This window comes from Balaenoptera borealis (genome assembly GCF_965194805.1).
Source record: "Balaenoptera borealis genome assembly, chromosome: 1".
In the NCBI taxonomy this organism is placed as follows: Eukaryota; Metazoa; Chordata; class Mammalia; order Artiodactyla; family Balaenopteridae; genus Balaenoptera; species Balaenoptera borealis.
Window position 1 is genome coordinate 149,416,833 of NC_138860.1, and position 26,042 is coordinate 149,442,874.

General features: G+C 50.2%; 1 protein-coding gene across 1 annotated transcript; it reads right to left on the reverse strand.

Annotated features, from left to right (window-relative positions):
• Positions 1-1,010: 1,010 nt before the first annotated feature.
• Positions 1,011-24,605, reverse strand: DMRTB1 (DMRT like family B with proline rich C-terminal 1). The gene is made up of 4 exons (XM_082371339.1): positions 20,870-24,605; positions 18,725-18,930; positions 15,350-15,515; positions 1,011-13,989 (listed from the first exon to the last, which is right to left on the reverse strand). The coding sequence occupies exons 1-4, from the start codon at positions 21,735-21,737 to the stop codon at positions 13,925-13,927; spliced, it is 1,305 nt and encodes a 434-aa protein (XP_082227465.1). The 5' UTR covers positions 21,738-24,605; the 3' UTR covers positions 1,011-13,924.
• Positions 24,606-26,042: the final 1,437 nt, after the last annotated feature.

Below are 26,042 nucleotides of genomic sequence, written 5' to 3' on the forward strand. Positions count from 1 at the left end.
GAATTGGGGACCAGATGGCTGGATGGATACTGTCAAGGGCCTGGCTTTTGTCTGGAGCAATGGAGTGATGGGTGCTTATCACATTATTAAAAACAAACAAGCAAATGGAAGTAGGCCGTGCATGGGCCAATGATGAATTTATCTCATGTACCAGCCTGGGTGGTGACCATTTGATTCAGAACCTCAGAAACCAGGCCAAGGAGTTGGGGTTTTACTGGAAGAGCAATGGGAGCCACTGCAGGGTTTGGGGCCGGGAGTGACCTGATTTGATTCATATTTTATAAGGATCACTCTAGTTGATTACGGAGAATGGAGTGGGGAGGGGAGGCAGGGCGTCCAGTTAGAAGGCCACTGCCATCCACCAGGCAGGAGGTAATGCTGGGGGCAGGGGTCAGTGGTGGCTGATAAAGCTGAGAGCTCTGTTTTGCCATGTCCAGTTTGAGATGTGGAGCTGGTTACTCTCCCTTTGCATCTCACACACAGATCCCTTCTCCACCCTGTGTCCCGAGGGGCTGACCCCTGTGGACAGCATCTCCTGGGCTCCTTTGCTCTCTGGCTTCCAGTAGGAGACCAGAGGATGGGAGGAGATAGAACTTGGGATATCTCCTCTGCAATGAAAGGTATGTGGCTCCGTGTGGTACCAACTACCACTAAATAAGAGGCATGGTGCTAAAGGGGCCTCTGGGTTTTGGAGGTTGCATACACCACACCTGGGGGTGCAGCTCTGACCTACTGACTGGGGAACTGGTACGCCTGCCAGTTTTGGATGGGCCCATAGTAAGAGCGGGCTCTGCATTTGGTCCAGACTGTAGTGCAAGCTGTCCTGCCACACGGGCCCTATGACCCAATAGATCCAACGGGACTTGGGGTGATGGGGGCCGAATGGCGTGGGCTGGTGTCCCTGGCATGGCCCCCACAGAATCGCAGCGCAGACCGCTGAGGTTTGGGAGCCCAGCTTGCTCTCCTCCACTGACAGCTCTTCAGGCTCTGGGAGAGACTGGACCCCGTGGCCACGGGACACTGAAAGGCTGGGTGACCTGAGCTGCCGGCTGGATGTCCTCCTGCTGCCTACCCTCCGCTGCCCCTGCCTTCTCCCCTGCTCTGTGCCCCGGAGCCTGACCTGTGTGGACTCTATCAAGGCGCTCCTTTGTCCTCTGGCTTCTGGCTGAGCTCAGCATTGAGGAGCCCCAGCAGGAGATTGGAGGGGGGAGGGGAGAGGGGTCAAAGTGGAGTGTCCCTGGGAGAGGTCCTTGCTCTGTCACAGCAGACTTCTCTACACGACTCCTTCCATGTCCCACTAGCTGCTCTGTCCCCTCGCCCCTCAGCCACCCCAGGGATGCTACCCAAGCTCTCTAGGTACTGCACTGTCCTTGTGGTTTCTCACTCCTCACCAAGCTTTTTTATTAATTCCTTTATTGGGCCCCTTAAATTATCTTAATTTGAACATGCTGTTTCCTACGGGGATCCCGTATGATAGGTGTGTAGGCAGAATTCTAAAATGACCCCAGGAGTCCGCCCCCTGGTGTACATGTCCTGTAGAAACCCCTCCCCATGAGTCTAAATATGATGGGATAGTCACTCCTGTGACTACATTACGTAAGACCCTATCATAGCAGACTGGAGAGAGATTCTCCCGCTGGCTTTGAAGAAGTAGGCTGCCATGTTGTGAGAGGCCCACATGCCTGGGGCTGAAGGTGGCCTTTAGGAACTGAGGGTGATTCACCACCAACAGCCTGCAAGAAGACCCCAGTCCAACACCTGCAAGGAAGCGAATTCTGCCCGAATGAGCTTGGAAGAGGATCCTGAGCCTCAGACGACATTGCCACCCTGGCCGACACCTTGATTTCAGCCTGATGAGACTCTGAGCAGAGAACCCAGTTATGCAGTTACCCAGCTTCTGACTTACAGGAACTACGAGACAATAAATGGGTGTTGTTTTAAGCCACTAAGTTTGTAGTGATTTGTTATGCAGTCATAGAAAACAAACACGCTGGATTTTATCCGCTCCTCCAAACCATAGGGTTGAGCGTGAGCAGCAAATATGTGCGCAACACTGGGCTGCAGCAGGTCCACAGGCAGAAATAAATCATGCGAACACTTGGCTTACACGCCCATGGAACCTTCTGCTGGACTCTGCCATCTCCTTTGGGGAATTCCCTGTGACCAGTTAGCAGAAGAGAAGCCACTAGGAGCCTGATTTACAAATGGGTGTGCATGGTGTGTCACCACCAGCCAGAGTGGATGGACGCTGCATTACAACCCCATTCAGGGGCTTCCCTGCGAGTGGTGAAAGGAGATCCTCCTATGCGCAGGGCTTAACTTGTACCTGATGCCCACGTCAGAGGAAGGAGGGACGGCCTGAGGTATGGATCTACACTGATTCATGGGCAGAGGCGTATGGGTTAGCTGGCTGCTCAGGGTTTTGGAAAGAACAAGATTGGAAAACTGGTGGGTATGTGGCTGGACCTCTCAAAAGAGGCAGTGTGTGAAGATATTCACTCCCAGGAAATGTGCACCAGAGGGTAACCACTGCAGGTGAGGCTCTCAATAGCTAGAGGGACAAGAGGACCCATCTTGCAGATGTCAGTTAATCTCTCTCCCCAGCTCAGTGGGCTCATGAACAAAGTGAGTGTGACAGCAGGTGTATTAGTCTGCTTGGGTTGCCATAACAGACTGGGTGGCTTAAACAACAGAATCTACTACACACAATTCTGGAGGGTGGGAAGTCCAAGATCAAGGTGCCGTCAAGGTAGGTTTCATTCTGAGGGCTCTTCTCTTGGCTTGTAGGCAGCGTCATCTTGCTGTGTGTTCACCTGACCTCTTCTTTGCATGCATGGAGAGAAAGAGAGAGGGAGCTCGCTGGCGTCTCTTCTTATGAAGACTATTCTTATGGGATCGGGGCCCCAGACTTATGACCTCATTTAACCTTAATTACCTCCTTAGAAATCCCATCTCCAAATACAGCCACACTGGGAATTAGGGCTTCAACATATGAATTTGGGGAAGACACACTCAACCCATAACAGCGGGGAGGAAGGCTTTTCATAGGCTCAACAACATGAACTCCCCCTTACCACAGCTGATCTGGCTGCTGCCGTTGTTGAGTGCCAAGTCTGCCAAGAACAGGCCAGTGCTGGCCAATGGTGCCCAAATGGCACCACTGTCCAGGAAACCACGATGATGGCAAGTTGATTACCTTGGATGTCTTCCACCATGAGGACTGCATCAATTCATCCTCATGGAATCTGGGTATAGATTTGCCTTTTCTGCTGGATACTTCTGCCAGCACCACCATCTGTGGTCATACAGAATGATTTCTCCATCACTATGGTGTGCCGCACTGTTGCCTTCAACCCAGAAGCGCAATTAATAGGGAGAAAAGTGTCGCAGGGGGCTTGCACCCAGCAGCTAGCCTGAGGGGATGGAGGAATGGCTGCTGAGGGCTCAGTTACAGCACCAGCTGGGAGTCAGCACCCTGTGACGACGTAGGGGATCCACTGCTTAGGATGGGGTGTGTGCTTAATCAGTGACCGATGTACAGTGCTGTCTCCCACCAGGAGCGTCCCCACTCACTTTTAAAAACAATAACAGCTTTATTGTATATAATGCACATGCCATATTATTCACTTATTTAAAGTGTACAATTCAGTGGGCTTTGGTATATTCATAGTAGTGCAGCCATTACCACAGCCCACTCACGGTTATCCCTTCATAACCCACTTGCGAAGTTTTGGCTTCCCGTCTCTGCAACATAACAGACCATGTTGGAGCTCTGCCCAAATTCCCTCCGATTGCTGCTGTCCATGTTTGGGCCCTTCCTGGGTTCGGCGTGTTTTTGCTTCCAACAGGCACATCTGAGACCTTTTCAGAGAACATCCCTTGGGCTTCCAGAGCCTGGTTGGCCCACAAGCTCAGACAGCTGGAGGTGCCTGGGCATTTACATCACCCCCGGGGCGGTCCTTAACCAGTGACTGAGGGTGAAGGAGTGTGACAGCCCAGTTCTCTGGCCTCAGCTCCCGGGCTGAGGCTGAGAGCTTGCCTGAAATGGCATCCTTCCTGGCTTCTCCCCCTTCCCTGTCCTGCTCTCCCCTCTCCCTAACTGGTCTCTCCCAAGAGCACCTCCTTCATAAATCACTTCTACACTAACCTCACCTTGGGGTCTGCTTTGAGGAATCCAAACTACAACAGCAGCCTTGGGCTCAGCAGGCTGGGGGGTGCTAGTTCTCAAGGCTTCCACCAGAAAACACTGCCATGGTTCCGCTAAATTAGAAGCGGGGCTGCCTCTTGGCCACTTTGGACTCCTTGTGCTATTGAACTGACAGGCAAAGCGTTGCCGTGCTGTCCTGAGTGGGTGACCGCAACTACCAAGGGGCCACCGGGCTCTGCTGCACACAGGGAAAAGAAAACTGGGCCTGGAACCTGCAGAGCCACTGAGGTCAGGGACAGATGCTTCCATATCCTCTAAAACAGTAGGCGGAAAGCTGCAGCAAATGACAATGATGGGCTGACCAAGGACTCGGGCCACGTGAGGAGGAAGAGCTGGGTCACCCTCCCTGGCACAGAGCTCCCACCAGCTGAGCGGCTGGCAGAGCATGAGGGGAACATAGAACGGGTGCTAGAAAGAAGCACTAATGATGATTCGCCTCTGCCTCTCAACCAGCTACAGACGTGGCGACTGCCACCACGATCCGCGTCTTATGCTGACTGGTCAGTTTCTTTCCCCTTTCCTGCCATCTAGCTGATGCTCTGGTTTAGGTTCCAGGCTGGAGTGTGACTGAAGTGACATCACACCAGGACGATCCAGAGGCTGATGGCTTGTGTCCCTCCTCTGATCTTGAAGAGTTTCTTGCTCTGAGAGAAGGGTAAGGACGCTGAGTGGCACGGGGTGGACTGTGGCAGCGACTCTCTGCCTCCCCCCAACTATTCTCTGCCCTCTTGCCCTATTCTGTGCCCAAGGGGCTAAGCCAGAGCACTGTGAACTGCATCCCACCCTCACCACCAACCCCACCGCTGCCCACAGCTCCTTTGCCCTGTGGCTTCCAGTTGGGTTTGGCCAATGGAAAGCACCAGCAGGAGATCAGAGGAGGGTGGGAGGAGAGTGAGGTAGGGCTGTTTCTACCCAGTTCCCTCCATGGTCTAAGCTATTTTGTGGGGCCAAAGTTATATCCCTCCATGACTGCAGCCCCTGCAGGCAGACCCGCCTCCACAGGCTCCAGCTCACTGTGGGAACACTATTTTCTAGTCTAATCCTGAACCTTCCAAGTTGACTCCTGTTTCCTGCCAGGACACCTTTTAGACATGCAGGGAGAGAGGTGCGTAGACAAAGCCGACACAAGTGTGGAGCCCGGGCCAGCCCTTACAGCACACTAGACTGAGTGTAAGGACGTGGATCTGGACGAGTAACTCCAGAGAAAGAGCATTGTCAGGAAAAAAGGAGGGTCCAGGGCCTGCCTGAGGAGTGCCAACATCCAGAAAGCAGGCAGAGCAGGGGGCAGAGCAGCCATGCATGAAGGAGCAGCGGTGAGGCAGGAATCAGGAGAGAATAGCGTCCCAGAATCTAGAGAAATGTGTGCAAAATGCATCAGGAGGTTGAGGGAGCGGAGGACAGAGGATTGACCACTGGATTTGGCCATGAGGCTATCACTGGTGACCTGGATGGATGAGTCAGATGTCATCCTTACCTGTGACGATCCCACTGGAGAGGCAAGTGAGTGCAGTAATGTCTTGGAGGGAGAGGTACAGGACACACCTGGCATCAAAGGAGAGCAAGACTGGACTTCCTTGGGAGGCTCAGAGCAGGCTCCATGGAGGTGCTGATGAGGCCCAGGGGAAGGGTGGCCCAGGCAGAGGATGCTGTGTGAGCAAGGCATTTTGGGAAATTCTCGTGCAATGGGGGCAAAGAGGCATAGAAGACTCTGAAATGCTCAGCTGGACTGTGGGTTGTGAAAGGCCTGTAGGTCAGCCTGAAGAACTGGGCCTTGCAGCAGTGGGGAGCAAGAGGAGGGTTTCATGCTGGGGACTGCCCAGGCCAGGATGTGGGAGGGAAACAGCCACCTTATCCTAGGAGCCCAGCACAAGGCCTGGCCCATTGCAGGCACGCAATAGATGCTCATTGGCACTGCGGACAGAATACGGGCCGCTGCTGATGTTAAAGATGGTGGCTGGCATCACCCTGTGACTAGGTTGGTACACTGTGTTAGCAAAACATTCATTCCAAATCGGAAAAAAAAAAATCCAAAATCCAGATGTTCAAAAACACTGACAAAGACCGACAGTGAAATGGCCAGGGTTTCCAAACCAGGTGTGTTTCACATATTTCGGAACGAGGTGTTATTATCTCTTGTTTCCCCAAGTCGGGGGGTGGGGGGAGCAACTCTACCAGCAAATGGCTGACAACACTGGGAGGCAACTCAGTGTTTGCTGGGTACCTGGAGTATAGCTGGGAATTAATTGTCCATGAATGCGGAAACGCAGCCAAGTCCACACAGAGTTCCATGGACAGCATCTGCTCCCAGGAAGAAAGGAAGGAAGGGAGGGAGGGAGAAAGGAAAGAGGGAAGGAAGGAAGGAAGGAAGGAAGGAAGGAAGGAAGGAAGGAAGGAAGGAAGGAAGGAAGAAAGAAAGAAAGAAAGAAAGAGAAAGAAAGAAAGAAAGAAAGAAAGAAAGTCCTGATTCCAATTAAAAGAAGAAAAAAGATGAAGACACCACCCAGCACCTAATTACTGACAGACCAATGCCTGTGTTAGCTCGAATGTAAGAGCTGACATGATAGAATGTTAGCATCTCACGATCTGCTGTTAATTAAACGTAGCACAAAGGCGCAGAGGAGCCATACATCTGCTCACAGGATGCCGCGTGGCTTGGGGAACGCTTCCTGGCCCGCCTACCCGCTCACTCACCGGGGCTGGCGTGGAATCCCCAGCCTGGGCTTGAGGGCGGGGGTGAAGGACTCTATGGTTGGAGGTTGGACGGCCCCAGAAGGAGTGAGAGGTGGGCTTGAGCTTGCTCACCCAGATGCCCTCTGCAGATCGGCTGTGTGTGTGTGCCCAGCCAAGGGTTTCTCTGAAGGCGGAGGGGTCAGTTTGGTGGCCCTGCTTGAGAAGAAAATCTTAGCCGGAGAAACCTTTAAAATTTTAAGTTAGCAGTAAGAGCAAAATATTGGAAACAACCTAAAAGTTTCATAGCGGGGCACTGGTTACATAAAGTAAGGTGCATCCATGTAGTGAAGGACTACTCAGCTGCTATCAAGAATGAGGCCAGGAGGATCTCCAAGCTCTGATGCGGAAGTTCATAACCAGGGTCCGGAAGAGAATTAGGGGCTCTGTGAACTTGGCTGGGGGAAAATTACATCTTGATTTTCACTAACCTCTAACTATAATTCAGTGTTTCTGTCAATTATGAGTTCAGGCCACCAATCCCAGTAGAATTAGCAGTGACTTGGTCACCAATAGAAATCACAGATTTCCTTATGTCACTTTACAGTGGTTGCAAATAACTCAAAATATCAATTATATCACTACTTAAAAACGGTTAATAGTGATTAGACCCACCGATAGATTTTGTTATTTAATGTGTTAGTAAAGAAGTACACGTATTACTAAACCACAAATGTATTTCTCTATTTTGACAAGTATATTAAACATAATTGGTTTCCTCTGTAACCTTATGTGTTTTATTTTATCCATTTAAAGCAATGCTCTGAGAAGGGGTCATAGGCTTTTCCAGACTGACAAAGGGGTCCATGGCTCAAAAAAAGCTCAGAAAATCTGATCTGGTGTTAACGAAAAGAGAAATGTGCAGAACAGTGTGGATCATACACTACCATTTGTGTGTTTTAAAAAAACATATCAGTGGAACAGATTAGAGAACTAAGAAATAGATCCACACAAATATGCTCAATTGATCTTTGACAAAGGTGCAAAAACAATTCGATGGAGGAAAGACAGACTTTTCAACACATGGTGCTGGAGCAATTGGTGCTGGAGCAATTGGACATCCACAGGAAAAAAAATGAAACTCAACCTCACACCTCAGACAAAAATTAACTCAGATGTAAAATGTAACACTGAATCTGAAAAAACTGAGTAGGCTGTATCAATTATCAATATTCTGGTTATGATACTGCATCATTGAGGGAAACTGGGTAAAGGGCATGTGAGATTTCTCTGTGTTATTTCTTAGAACTGCATGTGAATCTATACTTATCTCAAAATCAAAGTTTAGTTAAACAAACAAACAAAAAAGCTTGTACAAATCATCTCTGGAAGGAGACAGAAAAAAGAGGAGATGTCTCTGAGGAAAGAAACGAGAATGGGTAACAGAGGTGGTGAAAAAAAAATCTGCTTCTGGCTTATACTTTTACCGTTTTCTTATATTCACAATTAATTAATTATTTTAAAACAAAAACAAACAAAAAGTTTGGAGAAAAATGAAGAAATGAGCATGACGAGAAATCATCCCGATGAAAATCAAAACTGTTTCCTAGGTTACATTTGAACTAAAAGTACCATTACTGATAATTTTCCTATCTACCTTGTGGAAGGGTATATATTTAAATTTTAATATACCTCATTTTTAAAAAATCAAGTACTCATTTTTTAAAAATCAACTTCATGCTACTTTGTTCATTTTCAAAATGAAAATAAAAGGTTTTAATTTTTAAAATAATTTTATTCCTTGTATAAGACCTGAGCTAGGTTGTTCTTTGTGTTCAGCCTGTCCACATGCCTTGAAAGCAGCTAGGCTGGGTGGACTACCATTGGGCAGCAAGTCTCAGGGGGCCCATGACTTCCCCAAGACTCACAACTCTCCCTTGCTGAGAAGCAGGAGAGGCCAGTGTGGTTGGGAACTTAGCTCTGGACTCAGATGGAACTCAGATTTGATCCTGGCTCTGCCACTTATAGACTGTATGACCAAGAGCAGGAACTTAACCCCTGTGGGCCTCAGTTTTGCCATCTGTAAGATGGAGGAATTACAGTGCCTGCCTGGAGGAGTCGCTGTGAGAATTCACAGAGAGAATTTGTGGAAGCACTCATACAGTGCCTAGCACATGGGGAGCATCAGGAAGTAAAGAGCCACAGCTGTTAGCCTTTGTGTTTCTTAGCCTCCCAACACAGACTCAAAGAGGATGCTGCCTTCAATCATCTGACCCCACGAGTACCATATACCGTGCACTGAGAGGTGGCATCGAAGGCGTATTTCTCATGAGAGCTCCCTGCATCCTCAGCACACCCCTGAGCCAGTGCTAAGAGGGCAAAGGAGGCTCAGAGAGGTTATGTGATGTGCCCAAGTGCACACAGCTAGGAAGAGGTAAGGAGGAAGAGTGGGGCCCTAAGACCTTGGGTCTTGGCCAAGGAGAAGAAGCCACGGCTCATTCTAGGGCCTCTGAGCAGCTCTCTAGTAAGAGGGGCTAGGTCCAAGCCCTCCAAGACCACGGCGTACAGGAGTGGAAGGAGCTGTGAGAATCCCCAGGACGGCAGGAGACGAGGGAGAGGACCTCGTCTCCTGCCCTAGACCCAGAAGGGCATGTTTAGGCTGCAGAGGATCCCCACCCCACTCTCCAGGAAAACTGGGAAGGTCAAGGAGGGAGGGCTTCTCTCCAGTAGGGTTTGGGGGGCCAAAACCTACAGGTGCAGCTTTAGAAGACACGCCTCTGTCCTCCACTCTGGCCACAAGAACAAGCATTCTGTCAGTCCCAGCTCACACCATGGGGCTTGAGGTGAAGCCCAGGCCAGAGCAGGGGCTCGAGCAACAGGAGGTGTTGACTGCCTTCTGGCCCAAAGACCCCAAGGGCCCTTTCCACACTGGTCACAACAATGCCTATTTTAGCATTCTCTCAGGAGGCTTTGCATGCTGGGGTCAGTGAATAGAGTGAGCAGTGGTTTTAGGAGGCAAAAGTCCTCAGGCCTCTCTCTCTGTGCTATGCTAGAATCTGCCGAGAAACAAGGGTACATTCAGGTAGTCTGTGTTCAAAAAAATCTCAAGATGGTAAGTCAGGGCAAAATGGATATTAACAACTCTGTAACTGGTGCCCAGGGATGTATGTCATCCTCTGTACGCCCTTAGCCACTTATAAGCTGTGTGACTTTAGGCAAATCACTATCCCTCTCTATGCCTCACTTTCCTTCATAAAACAGGGATGATAACATACCTCTTCCCTGGGTTGCTGTGAGTATTAAATGAGGGAGCGGTGCAGTGCTTGGCACACAGTAGAGTTTCAGTAAAGGCTGACTCCCTGTTCCTCTGCCCCCGTGTGACGCCCGAGCAGATAGAGCACAAGTGTAAGGCAGAAACGCCGAGTGAGTGGCCAGAGGCAGGGTAACTCAACCCTCCACCCAATAATGCACAAAATGACCCTGAAATTCTGCAACTGGTGCTGGATAACTGTAGTCCTAACGAATGCTGAGCCCACCTGGGAGTGGGGACACAGAGACAAATGAGACCTTGTCATTGCCCCCAGGAAGCTCACGGGCTTGTGGGAGGGACATCTACTCGGTGGGATCAGTGTGATAGAGGGCCTGGGCAGGCCCCAGAGATCCTCCTAACCCAGGCTGAGGAGCCCTGGAGGAGAGGTCACCTGGACCAAGTCGGAAAGGGATAAGTAAAAGATGAGTTAGTTGAAGCTGGAAAGTCTAGGAAGAAGGCTTAGCGTGAGCCAAAGTGCAGAAAGGAGAGAAAGGGTGGGGGGATACGTCATGGGACACGGGGATTGGGGCTGGTGTCTGAACACAAAGATAGTAGAGCATCTATTTCAAGAGCAGGGCAGGGCAAAGGTGATTGCTGAGAGGTTGGTGATCATACAGCCCGGGCTAGAGGCTCATCATTTTGATTTCCCAGGGAGATCCCAGGTCTCCTGGGGGCGCTGCACGCCTATTCCTCCAGCTGTGCTTGCGGAGGCGCAGCAATGGACCCGCGCGCTTCTGCGGAGGCCAGTCGCTGAGCAACAGGCCCCGCCCCTGCGGTTGTCTCGCCTCCACGCGCCCTCTCCTGGCGGCCCCTTGCCACTGCATCCGGCGTCAGGGAATGCCGCCTGCTGCCCTCCAGAACGTTCTTCCAACTCATAGCCAAGCCTTGGTTATTTGGGTTGAGCAATGCTGCCCCCGCCGACGGTCTCTCTGCTTCCAATCTTTTTCTGTCTGGACCTGGCTGACTCCACCCCTGCAGGACCTGGGCTGGGCCAGCCAGTGAGGGAGGCGGCCAGAGAGGGGGGCAGGCAGGTTGTGCTGAGAACGTTGGTCTCAGAGCAGTAGGGAGCCATGAAAGGTGTGTGAGCGGGACAGCAACATGAGCGGATCTGGTGTTGCAATGCTCATGCTGAAGCTGCTGGAGGACAGCCTTGTGGAGCAGGGCATTCAGGGAGCACGGATTAAATTGACTGCAAAGGCTACAGGCAGCAGGGGTCAACTGAGCCCACCAGGAAGTAACCATGGTGACGGCACACAGGAAAGGGCAGGCTGGGGCTCTCAGAACTTGGGGTTCACATCAAGGGGAAGGGAGCTAGGCAGGGTTCCACCCTGCCCCACAGCTGGTCTTTTCAGCCCCAGCAGGCACCCTCAAGGCTGCAGGAAAAATGCTGACCAGTCTCTGAGACTCATCAGTTCACAGGTCTGCAGGACAACTGAGCGATCCTCCCCTTCCAGGAGTCCTATGGACATGGATCCCTAGAGGACAAGGGGACATTGCTCTTCTCCATAGGACAGAGCTTCCCATCTCAACCCTGCAGGCTAATTAAACATTGGTCTGGAATGGTGTGGAGTCCATGTGGTCACAGACTGCCTCTTACTTGAGTGTGTTGATCAGAAATGCAAAAACAGCTTTACGGATTAATGCAGTTTGGTTGAAAAATCTTTCAAAGCATGGGGTCTAAGATAAAGCAAAGTGATGAAAAATTAGGGTCACTGATCCAGCCCCACCTGGCCATACTGTCAGAAGGTCACAGGTCCAGTGAGGGCAGAGTTACGCCAAGTGGAACCAGACGCCGGGTCTTCCCCCACCCTCCTGGGGTTCCTACAGCCCTATGGACCCAGGGGCAGCACCAGCATTGGGGTGGCTGATAGCTTTAGCCTCAAAGCCAGGCTAGTCCAAAATCACTGCATCATCAGGTCCAGACTGAAGCCAGTGTGACCTGCAGGCCTCAGTATGCCTGGTTCTGTTCTGCTGAAAGCACTGTCTGTAAAGCAGTAACTGAAAAATTCCTATGACTGTACTTGCTCCAGTACCTTCCAACAGAACAGGCCCAGGCCCTCGACCTCCAGCCACCACACTGATGTTGAGAGAACAGTTAGAATATCACTTCTCAGTGTTCTTCCTGCCACCTGTCCTAAGACGCCTGGCCCACAGGCAAGACAGGAGGCAGGTCGGCCTAGTTTCCTGGGTGCCAATCCTTCCCAGACAGAGAACAGGACACTGTCCCTCACCCTCAAATCTGTCACTCCAGGTCTCCTACCCTTTCTATCTCCCTACTGAGAGTGCCTACCCTCACCTAACTCATTCTTGCACTTTAAGATGCAGTCAAAGCCCCAATTTTTCCAGAAGGCTTTCTCTGACCACCCCCCCCACCCCCGCCAACAGCCCCTTTGCCTCTCTCTGTCCCATAGCAATCCCACTGGACTGTCTATTTGTCCCACTAGATTCCATGCTCCTCATGGGCAGAGCTGATTGCCAGGTTCTGAATCCAGCAGAGATGCAGGATGCTTTTTAAATGACAGAGGAAGCGAAAACAAGGGAAGAGAACCAGGACCCTAAAACACAAAAATGGGATCAAGTTCTGTTTTTTAAAACCATGTCACTCAGCAGGGACCATGAAAGGAGCTAGGGAAGAGAAACTACAAGAAATCTTTACATTTTATGTGTCTGCATCAAATTTCCTTAAAAGGTCTCTACTGCTTAAAATAATAACAACAATACTGATAGTAAAAAACCTACTAGCCTGGTCCAAGGCTCTCACTTGGTAACCGAAGTAAAGGAAGGGCCTTGCCTAACTACATAGAAAGAGCAGGCCAACAGGCCACAAACCCCAGCTCCCGACTCCCCTACCCAATGCTGCCTTCTACGAAGATTTAAAGAGAGGATAAACCTTCCACAAGGATTTCTACTGCCAATTTTATTTCAATAGTCAACTGTTCCCAGAGAAGAAACTGCTGGTGCCACAGGTGATGTGGAAGAACCGTCCTATTCTCTGAGAACTGCATCAATGCTTATGAACAGACTACTTTTTAAAGCTGGCAATCACTATAAAAACACCAAACAGTCAAACTTTAATAGATTTTTTAAAACCAGAAATGATGCCTATAATGGCTTAAACTTCATGGAGGACAAGTAAAGCAGCCCTAGCGGCCGGAATGCTTATAGTAAAGGCCCCTGGAGAAGGGGCGAGGGGGAGTGGCCAGGCTGACCCTGGGGGACAGAGCAGAAAGGAAGGATGCTGCAGAACCTGCTGTCAGCACCCTAGTCCTGGCTGCTTGTGCCATCCACCTGGATGTGCTGGACACCTGATGTCTGTGTGGCCCCCAGCTGGGGACCAGGTGGAGGCAGCAAAACCAGAAGGCTGAAGTAGACGATGCCTCCTGTCCTGGAGCGGGACCTAAGGAATGAAAGGCTGCCTCTGGGGGTGAGTCTGATAACAGCAGCACAACTCAGAGATGGTTAAATTCATTCCTTAACGTGAGCTTCCGCCAGTCCCCCACTCCTTACAGCCCTGGCTCTGCCTTGGTGATTTCATCCTCCAAGCTCCTTTTCAACCCCCTGTTATCTCAGGATTGAGAGAACTTAAGCAATCACCTTCCTTCCTCCAATCTTGAAATGGGAATTAACTGCCATCTTACGCCTATCACTATCCTTCCTCCCTACACATCACTGAACAGAGACAAGAAAATTATTGCTGTAACACCCCCAAGGCCCCACTCTGCTGGCCTGAGGGCCTGGGCCTAGTCGGACTGCTCCTGGGACGAAGGCTGGCTGGGCTCACACGGCCCCTCCGCATACTGGTCATCTGTGAAGGACAGAGAAGAGGGGCTGGATTTAGCAAGAGGGAAAATTACCTGTTTTCAGATGTAAGTTTTCTCTAAGGCATTCTCATCATTCCCAGTCCCTACGGAGAATTAGTTATTCCCACTGCCACCTTTAATTTGCTAGGAGTCAGGACACTGGAATTCTAGCCCTGGCCACATGATACATATTCAAGTTCAAACTCCAGCTCTGCTTGTCACAAGCTGGGTGGGAGGAAGCAAGCTACTCCCAGCTGTGAACCTCAGTTTCTCCTTCTCCTCAGCTTCTCCTTCTGTCAAAGGAGATGAGGCCATACTTTGCAGCATCAGGGGATTAGGTGAAACAGTAAATGAGAACTAACTTTTACTACCGCCTTCATCGTTTCAGCCATCTTCAGGATGGCCTCATGAAGTAAGGGACCCTTATTAGTCCGCTTGTGCAGATATTGAAACTGAGGCACCAAGGAGTGAATTAACAGGCCCGAGGTCACACCGTTGGCAAGTGCTGGAGTCAGGACTTATACCCAGGCTGTGCGGCACCAGGGCCAGCATACTTCAAGCCACACTGCACCATCTCCCCAGCTAACAGATCTAGGTGTTGCACACACAGCAAGTGTACAATAGGCCTCAGTTTCTTTTCCTGTGGAGCCTCAGGGGAGGATGGAAAGGGAAAAAAAAAAAAAAATCCTAGAACCTTTAAAGCTGCAAGGGCCCTCAAAAGAAAACCCAAAGCATTTTCACATCCAGAGTTGCAGTTGACCCTCACAGTAACCCTGTGACAGGGCCCGTTTTACAGGTGAGAAGACTGAGATCTAGAGGAGGGTGTGAGTGCCCAAGATCACCCAGTACACCAGTGGCAGAGCTGTGAAGGGCAGGTTCTCTCCAGAGTGGCCTGGGGGAGAGGAATCATCCCCACCAGCCCCCAAACTGGCTCCAGCTGCTGCTCCAGGCTCAGCACGTGCTGTTTCCCCAGCCAGAGAGGCCTGGCACCTCTGGTCTTCTGAACACACCACATGCGTGCCATCCTCCAAGTCTCTGTCCACGGGCACTACTAAGGTGAGGAAATTAGCATTGGACCTGGAGCCAGACAGAGAATTCTGTTGAAATCTGAGCTCCGCCACGGACATATAGGAGAAGCTCTCAGGGTTCTGTCGGTTTCCTCACCTGGGAATGGGGACCCACCTCCCCTAGATGCTCACGGATGGAATTTAGGGAAGGGTGCAAGGAAGAGCTTACCCAGGGCCCAGCACATTTAAAATTCTGTTCTCCATTTCCCTTCTCTGCACGTCCACTTCACAATAGGGCCCCCTTCCTCCAGAAAGTCTCCCTGGCACCCCGGCAGCTGGAAGATGGGGGCTCACTCACCAGTGTCCACGTCAGACACGATGGACAGCGAGAAGGACGGCGGCGGGGGCAGGCAGTGGAGCACAGAGAGGTACCGCGGGGGGAACTGGGGCGGCGGCGGGGGGAACTGGGGCGGCGGCGGCGGCAGGTAGTAGCCGGGCTGGAGGTCTTCCACTGGCTCCACCACCTGTGGGGCACACACAGCAGAGAGCCAGAGGGGAGAGGGTTGGCCAGAAGGGCCGACCCAACGTTCATTCTCCTGAACGGGGGGCTCCCCATGGGGCAGATTCACCTCCGTGGCCCAGACACCGGGGCACAGGGCGCTCGGCAAGCACCTGCCATAGATGACTGAGGCAAGAAGGAACACAGGCACACCTCAGATAAGCCCAGGAGCAGGCGCACTTGCACAGGTCCACAACCTCCTTCCATCCTTACGACCCTAGGAGGGAGGTTCTACTACTATCCTCACTGTGGTGACCAAAAACTGCATCAGTGAGATGAAGGTACAGGCCCAGGGCCACAGAGCTGGTGAGTGGCAGAGGCAGCACTGAATCCCAAGTCGGCCTGACCCCACTGCTTTGCCACGGAGAAGGATCTGCATGCACCCCGACTACGTGTGGTCCCACCTTCTGCACGTGTAATGACTCAGACTCCAGGGTCGCTGGGCCTGGGGGGTGTCCCCCTTCTAACCGGACAGTGTAGTGCAGCCGTTCCTGAGGCAAGGGCAGCTGGGTGACCTCAGGAAAGTGGCTTCAGCAATCAGCCCTTCTGTATTTCTGTTCCTTCTCCGGAAGACGGAAGCTCACCCCACACCACAGGACCCCAAGGCTGGAATGAGGGGACGTGGAGGGGTGATGACTACACAGAAAAACTCAGAGAAACTTAACTGGAAAGACATGCATGGAATAGAAAATTATGAATTTCAGGTGTGGGTCCTATTATTTACTTCTCCATCCAGATACTTCAGAGCAGCCCTTCTTAAGCTGTGTTCCAGAGAACTCTGGTGTCCTACAAGGTATTTCCAAAAGTGCTCTCAACAGTGTTCTTTGTCCAGGGAGTTTGAGAAACCCTGCATACCACCTCCACAGTGGTGAGTCACACACAAGCATATTAAAGGCCTCGAGGCAGTCTGCAAAGATCTCCTTAGGTTAACCCAGCACTTCCTAACTTAATTTGACCACAAGGAAGGGAAGATAAGCCCACTTCTGAGTACCTGCCATGTCCCAGACCCTGTGCCAGACACTTTGTACGCATTCACACCTTATTGCTGGAATCTATCAATGGCCCTATGAGATAGGACTCTTACCCCCGTCCTACAGATTAAGAACCCAAGTGAGGTCCTCAGAGGTTAGGTGACATCCCCAGGCCATGTGGCCAGTAAACAGCAGAGGTAGGATTGGTCTTTAGGTCTGTGCGATTCCAGGCCTGTGCTCTTTTGTGGGAAGAGAAAAGAGGAAGAAAGAAGTAGCAGGTGGGGCAGGACAGGAAGAGAAGGTGGAAGGTGGCTCGGGGCGTATCTAGGAGGCTGGGCAGGGGGCAGCAGGACAAGGATGAAAGCAATTCATAGGCTCTTGGGTTCAAAGCAGCTTCACAAATAAACGCCTGATCCTCTCTCCAGACGTGAAGGGGGTGCGAAGGGGGATTATTAGTGCTTTAATTCCAAGCTGCTCAGCGGAGTCTCTCCCTGGATCCCAGCTCCTGCCTGGGGCGTGTGGTGGCAGCTCAGGCCCAGATAAACCAACTGAGATCACACTCGTAACAAAGGCCGTCTGGCAGGCCTGTCAATCAGAGCCAGGCCCCAGGCTTCTGTGTGAGCAGACGGTGGGTGTGTGCTCCATTTGGCCAAGGTCCCTCTCTTTGTGTGGAGGCTAGAGACGCCGTGCTCTCCCTGGGCTGCAATGGGGTGGCCGGCACCCCCAAACTTCCGGCAGGGCAGGGGTGGTGGTGAGAGTCAAGGGCCATGTTTGCCCTGCCTCTGTCCTGGCTCTGTCACTGGCCAGCTGTGTAATCTGAATCCTAGTCCCTCACTCCCCAGTCCTGTGACCCTGGACAAATACATAACTTCATGGAACCTTCTTCCTCTGCCCTACAATGAAATAACATTCACCTCGAGGGCTGACATAAGGGCCAGTAGGCACTCTGGAAATTATCAAGACCAGGGGTGTTCAAACTTTTCCCCCTTGAATGAATGGAAAATGATTTCTAAATAAAACTTTAAAAGATCTGGAACAGACAGAGGAGAAGCTGCTGAGGTGAAGCAAGAGCGGGGATCCAGCCCCTGCGTGCCTGACCTGCCTGGTCACAGCTGCAACCCCACTGAACTGGCGAATGACCTGTGGCTAATGACCTCATTATTAAATGCCAAGCTTTTATCCTTTCTCTTACTCACTTCCCACATTAAACCAAAGAAGCCTACTCTCTACTCACTCTTCTCCACCCTCCACCCAAGGGAAACATCTCTGTAACACCCAGGGTTAGGCTTGTAGCTCTGAGGGAGAGAGTAAAGGTAACAGTGGTCTACATTTCCATGAACTTGAACTGCGTCTGAGCCAACCTCCCCCACAGGTCCAGCCTTATGGGGTCAAAGTCAGGACTGGTCACCCAGGCCTCTCACTGTCCTGCAGTCCTGATGGCCCTCAGTGGTTGCCAAAAGGGAGAAGGGTGGAAGGAGCTGGTAACCAAGGTCACAAAACCTGGTCACCCCACCCGTATCTCACACATCAGCTCTGACTTTTACACATCCAGCACTCAAAACTCCAGGCTCAAAAGCACACCAGTTAGTAGCCAACCACTGATCTTATAAAAGGATTAAATTTCATCCATTCTTTCAACAAATATCTCCTAAGGTGACTGGTGTTTGGGGAAGGTTTCCATATTTTTCATGACTAAGCTTAAATGCCATTTCCTTCTGAAGGCCCTCTGCCGTCTCCAGTGGGATGTACCTTTGGGGCAGGGGACCTACGTCTGCTCCTGGCTCTGCCCTCAAATGTGTGGCTCCAGGAAAGTGATATTTCCTTTCTGGTACCCAGCAAAATGAAGGGCCCTTCTAGCACTGGCATTCCATGGGTCAAGGCTGGTGGTCACTCAGTGTTACTGTGTGGCGGTTCCTTGGGCTCATCTGAAATGTGTCTGTATTCCTTCTTGCCTGAGCTCCCGGAGCCTTTTAACCCATTCCACAGCCCAGTCTGACTTGTCTACATGTGTACAGACTTGGCTACACACGTGCATTCCCAGAGGCACACACGGTACAAGGTCAATGCTGTATCCTTCCGACCAGTGCCCAGGACCTGGTAGAGAGTGGGCACAACGGCTGGCTTCCTGGGACTGAGGGTCCGTAAAAGCAGCCAGGGTAACTGGGATAAGGCGGAACCTCGAAAAGTCAGGGATGGGACTCACCAAGCCTGCTCCATGGTAGTGGCTGCAGGACACGTGCCGGAAGTCCTGCTGCAGGGGGACCCCTGGGGTAAGGGATGCATCCTGGTAGCCCAGCAGGAACGGGTGGTAGGGCTGCATGCTGGAGCAACTGCGGTACCGCTTGGAAGGCTCTCTTTCCAGGTGCTCAGACCCCACCACATGATCTGAGTTGACGCTCAGAGGGGGCCCTGAAAAGGGACACAAAGAGGGAAGTGTTAAGAACACACGGAGCTAGGAAACAGGGCATCACATTACTGTCTGAAGGTAGCAGTACAATAAACACTCATATCCATTTACGGAGAACTCCCACATCCATTATGCTTTTGACCCTCCCTGCTTTTTAAACCCTTCACCCATGTTCCACTCACTGTTCTTAGGAAAAGTCCTTTGGCACAGCCACGAAGCCCCATGTGGGCTGGTTCCTGCCTCCACTCCAGCCTCCTCGTTCCCGAAAATCTAGCAGCTCCTTCTTTCTCCTCCACCTCAGGGCCTCTGCAGATGCTGTTCCCTAAGCTTGGAAGGCTTTTTCTCCTAACCCCACTTTGCCTCTTGAAGTCCTCAGTACTCAGCTCCTAATCTTCCTTCTGACCACAGCTAAACCATCGATTGATTATTAGAGCTCTATACACCAATCTGTGCGACTCTTTGATCAGTGGTGTCCCTCTCCCAAGGACAAGATCCTTGAGGGCAAGGAATCTGACTCATCCTTTTCATCACTAGTGTCTGGCACATAGTGCTCAGGGCTCAGTCCCTGTTCTTTGAGGGATGAAAAACAAAGGAAGGCACTATGGGGCTTCCCCGGGGGAAGAGTGGTTAAGAATCCACCTGCCAACGCAGGGGACACAGGTTGAAGCCCTGGTCCGGGAAGATCTCACATGGCGCGGAGCAACTAAGCCCGTGTGCCACAACTACTGAGCCTGTGCTCTAGAACCCGCATGCCATAACTACTGAGCCCGTGCTCCACAACGAGAAGCCACCACAATGATAAGCCCACGCACCACAACGAAGAGCAGCCCCCGCTCGCTGCAACTAGAGAAAGCCCGGGCACAGCAACGAAGACCCAATGCAGCCAAAAATAAATAAATGGAAGGAAGGAAGGAAGGCACTGTGTCCATGGAAAGGTATCCTTCTCCTAGAATTGCTGTTTCAGATCTGTCTTCCCCATCTAGTTCTCTAGGGACCTATATTTTCCTAGAATGTCCCAGAAGGCAGAAACAGGCTTCAGAGAGCATCAGGCCAATCCCTTCAGCATACAGAGGGGAGAGACTGCCACAGAAGGAAGGAGCTTGCCTAGGGTTACAGAGTGAGCAGGCCCCCAGCGTCCTGACTCAGACTTGTGCTCTTTCTACCACACTGCCATAGAGAAAACCAAGAAAACACGTGTCTGCACCCAAAAAGAGCCCCTTTAAAAAAGCTTCAAATCTACATGTGACTTGAAATTGTAATAGTGAAAGCCACAAGACCTAGGGAACAATGTAATTTATGCATATGGAGGGAGGGGAGAAAAAATAGGCAACAACAATCATCTCAATAGACTGTCCTGTAGGGAGCAGAGATCGCATTCCCACCCACGCCTGGGAAAGGGCTGGAAGGGCTGCACAGATAGACCCATTGGGGCAGGGCAGGGCTGAGGGGCGGGGCCTCTAGGGCACGGAAACGGAGGGGACGGTGCGCAGGCGCAGTCTTGTTGCGCTAGCCCACCCACAGGGACGTCCTGGGGGAGGAGCCTCCAGCCCAAGAAAAGGGCGGGAAGAGGCGCGCAAGCGCAGTATGGTCAGGCTCCCTGGGGCCTCTCCGTGGAGGGGGAGGGGCAGCTATGTCGACTGGAGGCCATTTTTTTCCTTTCAGGATGGAAAGGCAAAAAGCTGTAGCTAAAAGTTAAAAGCCCTCAGAACCACCCATTCCTTTCTCTCTTTTACCTTCTTGCAAAAAAGGCACCGAACCCAAATGCCTACTCAGAAAATGGTATCCCAAAGCAAGGTTACCTCTAGAAAGCATCTTCCCCACCCCCACCCCTTCCCCGCGGGATCCGAGCAGGCCTGGGACGCCGGCGTGGGGGGCGGGGAGGCGGCAGCCCGGAGAGGAACCAACAGCAGGGCAAGGCCGCGCGGGGCCCGGGAATCTTACCAAAGTCGGCGAACGGCGGGCTGAGCGCCGGCCGAAGCGGCCTGCGCAGCTCCAGGCGTCCGGGGCAACCCCGGCCTGCGGCCTCCGCCCCGAGCTGGGGCCTCAGAGAACTGGGCATGGCCGCGGCGGCTCGTTCTCTCGGCCCCACGTGGCCGCGGCCGCCCAGAACTGGCTGGAAGGCACCCGGGCCGGGGCTCGGGCCCCGCGGGCGTCTCTCGGGGAAGAAGGCGGCCGCGCGGCCCTCGGGGCCCGGGTGCGCGACTCCCGAAGCGGCAGGCAGAGGCAGCGTGCGGAAGCTTGAGCCCAGGACAGCGGCCGCGGCCGCGGCCCCGGAGGCCAGCTGGGGCCCCTGCACGCACAGGGCCACCTCCTGCTCCTCCTCGTAGGCCTGGTTCGTGAGCACCTGCTGCGCGGCCATGATCTTCTGGCGCTGGGTGATCAGGTAGCACTTCTCGCAGGTGCACTGCTTCCAGCGGCACTTGCCCGCGTGGCCCTTGAGGGGCACCAGGAAGCCATGGTTCCGGCACCGGCAGCACCTGGGGGCGCGCAGCATCTTGTCGGCCAGCTTGGCAAGGTCTGCCTGCATAGCACAACCGCTACCTCTGGGAGCTGCACAGCGAGTGGAGCAGCGATGAGCAGCGCCCCACGAGTCGCTCGTGCTGGGGACTTTGGATACACTTGTAACAAAGCGGCTCTCAGTGCGTCCCAGGAACTGCAGCAAGACCCTTGCATTTTCCCTTCCTTTTTTGGGTGCAAAATTTGGAGTTTCTATCCCTTGGTTAATAAGATGCAAGGGATTGGGTTGAATAAGTTCTTCATGGAATGCTATTGCATATATGTCATCTGGATTATCTGATGTTTTAGGCATTTAATTTCCAAACTCTTTATTCCCGCCATCCCACAGACAGAAGCTATTTCGTAGTTTCAAAAAAAGGCGGAGTGATATTCAACGGTGCACAGATTTAAAGCTCCAGAGGAACATATAAACCCATTCCGGTAGAAAAGCATTCCAAGAGGCAAACCGTGTTTCTCCTTCCAAAAGCTGCTGCTTCTGCTGAATTTAATTTATCTCCCCTGCAGGGAAGCAACTGTTCACAGTGATGCTTCCAGAATATTCTCAAGAGCTCAGTGCAGTGTGATAGCTGCTCAAGGGTGTGCCCTATAGTAATTCCCATTTTTTAAGAGTCTTATTGGTATAGGAATGCATTTCTGGAAGATGGCATATTGCTGTTGTTGATGCCTTCCAAAGTCAAGCATACTTAGAATGCTTTAAAGTAAAATAGACTTAGGATATTTTAGCATGAGCTTGAACCATTGCCTAACTGTGCCATGAATTTAGTTACCTCTGTAAAACAACCCAAATCTCGGGACACCTAAAAAGCTGCCACAAACTTCATAGTTTCCCAAGACTACTAAACTAATTCATTTTTTTGTTTTATAGAAATTTGTGACTCCCTGAGGTCTTCCCCCTCCCTCCTTAGGTCCAAAAAAGAAAGAAAAAAGCTTATGATCATAGGATCAATCATTTTCTTTAAGGAGGTAGTTATGGTTAATACCTGGCGAAAACGTGTGTAATTTTAACTGTCCTTTCTCTGAAGTTCTCTCTTTCGGGTAGCAGAATGGTAGAAGCTGAGAGCCAAGGCCTGGTGTCCACCTTGATCTTCCTGAGCCTCTGGTTGCAGCTGTATTTTGCATTTCTCACCAGCTGCCTGACAGTAGGAAGTGGTTGCCAATCTGAGGCTGATTATATACTGGAAAGCTGAAAAGAGGTTTCTAAAATCTTTTTCTGCTTTAAAGAAATATATTCCTCATCTTAATAAGAGGGCAAAAAGTATATTCTTCCTGTATTATTTGGCCCTTTAGGAATTTCACTGGTAATTTAAATCCATTTAAAGAGATCTAGGTTTGTCTCTGCTTTGTTCTAACACCCTGTATCTTAATTTTTGATTTAAAAAATAAAATATGGTCCCATAGATACAAGGACAGGCAAGCTCTTTTTCTGACTCTACTCAATTCAGAATGTCTAACTTTTTCACCGACCTTGTCAATTGAAAATGTTACTTAAAAATCATATTTTCAATACTACTGTCAAAAAATCTGGGGCATAAGCTGCATTGTTTCATTATGCTGCAAATTATAAGGTCATTTTCTGCATTATCAAATTTAAATTTTTTTTTATATAAATTTATTTATTTTTTGGCTGTGTTGGGTCTTCGTCTCTGCGTGAGGGGTTTCCCTAGTTGTGGCGAGTGGGTGCCACTCTTCATCGCGGTGCGCGGGCCTCTCACTATCGCGGCCTCTCTTGTTGCAGAGCACAGGCTCCAGACGCGCAGGCTCAGTAGTTGTGGCCCACAGGCCCAGTTGCTCCGCGGCATGTGGGATCCTCCCAGACCAGGGCTCGAACCCGTGTCCCCTGCATTGGCAGGCAGACTCTCAACCACTGCGCTACCAGGGAAGCCCCTCAAATTTAAATTTTAACATCAGGTGACATCAGCTGATAAGGTCTAAACAAGAAAACTACTCTCATTTACATTTCATGCTTGACCACCCAAGCTCTCTTCATTTTCCTATTAATGATTTAAAGGAAAATCCTATTCAAAGACAACTATTTGAATTAACTTATTTTAGCCTTGTTAAGGACAAAATGCTTCCATATTTATTTCATAACTTTAGGGGCAAAATTTACCCAAGGTGATGTGAATTTGCATAGTGCTTTGAATTAATAAACAACCATATATCTTTTTAATCAGTAGTCACATTATAAGATGCAGAAACCTCAGGGTTTATACAGTAAACAAATAAGAAAAAAAGAAATACTAGTTTATTTCTCTCTTCCCCGCAAAGTCTCAATCTGTGTAGGTAAATTCCAACAGAGCTTTATTTATTTCACTCTTGGAAATTCAGGCAAATTGATAGTTTTGTTTTATTTAGGTTGATGACTGATTACTTCTTAGGCTGCTGCTGCTATATAGAAATAGATACAGACATACTTCTTTAAATTATTATTTAAAAAGATGGTAAGATGTAAAAGTGAAAAACTGGAAGTCAGAGAAGGATGACAGCAGTAAGTACATAATAGACCCCTTCCTTCCCCACACCTAAACCTTTGGCTGTTATGTTTAAGAAAGTCTGCATCATTGTAAGCAGTAGTTTATAAAATGACAAGTTATAGTTGCTGGGGAATCACCAGTTTGACTAGTTAACCACAAAGGGGCTGGTTGATGGTCATATCTGAGTTCCAGCTTTAGATACGGCTACTTTTTCCTCGGAGTCCCAAATTTCCTGCTTTGAATGATGCCTCTTCTCTTCGGTTAATACGATTGCTATTCGTAGTGTTTAATTCATATTCATCTTAAAGAGCCCTGTATTATGCAGTACACAGGGGTATCACTTAATCATTAAATATTGCATGCACTATAATGTTTCCTCACTGGTAGCACACAAGAATAAGGAAGGGCTTTTTTGCCTATAGCATCTTTCCCCCAGCGGCTATAACCTAGATATCTTCTATCTTCTTCTTCAGGTTCTCTCTAGTGAGCAATGAAAACTTTATTGAAGATTTTGTAGGGGATAGAGGGGAGGATTTACCTGACACATCCTACAGCAGATGCTTTAAAATCCTGCCTTAGCATTTCTGTTCTCTCAAGATCCTCCTCTGCTGTGCCACGCCCACTGGAGACGAACTGGTCTGGTCCCCCCCCCCATCTCCACCACCTCCCACCCCCACCCCAGTACCCAGCCTCTCTAGTTTTTCTCTCCTTGATTTTTGAGAGTTCTGTAATGGATGTGACTATCTTACTTTTCTTTATGTCTAGTTCAATGTAGACATTCAGTAAATATTTGTTGAATGTACAAATGAATCTTACCTCCCTCTCCTGCCAATGTCAAAGTTATCTCCTTTCTCACCGGCACAGTAAATCAACTTGAATCCACCAACTTTTCCCAAACATCATACAAAACAGAAAGCCCAGAGTGAACAGGACTACTCTCCCGACAAGCAGAATCTGAGGATCAACTTTGGTTCCTTGAGCTTACCCCTTATCCCTGATGGTTTAATAACAGTAATAATACCTACTAGCACTTACTAAGTGTTTGTATGTGCCAGTAATTATTAAGTCCTTTATGTGTATTAATTCATATAATACTCAAAACAACTCTCTAAGGTAGGTACTATTATTTTCAGCCCCACTTTACACATGATGAAACTGAAGCCTACAGAAGTTAAGTATCTTGCCCAAGGTTTTCAGCCATTAAGTGACAGAGCCATGATTCAGAACCAGGAAATTTATCCTCAAGGTCCATGTTCTTAACCATATATCTGCTAGCTCAATATTTCTTCTAAGCAACACAGTGCTCTCCCCAAGAAAGCATTGGTGATTAATAGAAATGTTTGTCTTGTTACATACCCCATTACAGTTGGGGCAAAGGAGGATGAAGGTGTAGCAACTTGGTGAAAATTCCTAGGATGCCCTGCTTACTTGCTTTTCTTTACCCATAGCCAATATTCATTGAGTGCCAACTATGTGCTAAGCATAAAGGACACAGAAGTAAATAAAAAGATAGGATCCTTACCTTTATGTATACTTCCTAGCTGGCAAACCAGGCAGTAAACAAACAATTCCAGATGAAAGCTGAGGAGTAGTGGGGAGACCCAGGATGCTATGGGAGCCCATATGAGGGTCCTAATCTGGATCAAGAAGTCAAGGAAGACTTCCTTGAGGGGCTGATTCCTGAGCTCAGGCCTAAAGGATGAGTAGGAATTAGCCAGGTACAGGAGCAGGAGAGGTGTGTCCCAGAAAGAACAGCATGTTTAAGGCTGCAGCGTGGCTATCGTACAGTGAGGTCAGGAGACTGGAGGGAGAGGAGATGGAGAGGTTGAGCAGTAACCATGTGGAGGGAGTCCTTAGAGGAAACTATAGCAGTCACTTTTGAAACTGAGCAGTCACTTTTGAAACTGAGCAGGACCCTGCAGGGCCCTCCGGCATACAATAGCCCCTCCATGTCTCCCGTTTCTTATAAAGAAAAAGGCTTTATAGTCTCCTAGGCCTTCCCAGAGTTCCAAAGAACAGATGCAATCAGTTACTAATTAGGAAAGTGAGGGAATGTAGAAACAAAGGAAAAGCAGTCAAGAAACAATAGTTCAGCAGTAAAACAGAGTCCTAGTTCCTCCTCA

What these genes read in the sequence shown, in the direction of transcription:
- DMRTB1 (XM_082371339.1), bottom strand. Translation starts at nt 21,737, where the DNA reads ATGCCTAAAACATCAGATAATCCAGATGACATATATGCAATAGCATTC. An exon ending in CCCGCCGTTCGCCGACTTTG is followed by an intron (nt 18,931 to 20,869) that starts GTAAGATTCCCG and finishes GTCCCTTTTCAG; the next exon opens with GGCCCCCTCTGAGCGTCAAC. An exon ending in CGTGTCTGACGTGGACACTG is followed by an intron (nt 13,990 to 15,349) that starts GTGAGTGAGCCC and finishes TGTCCTTCACAG; the next exon opens with ATGACCAGTATGCGGAGGGG.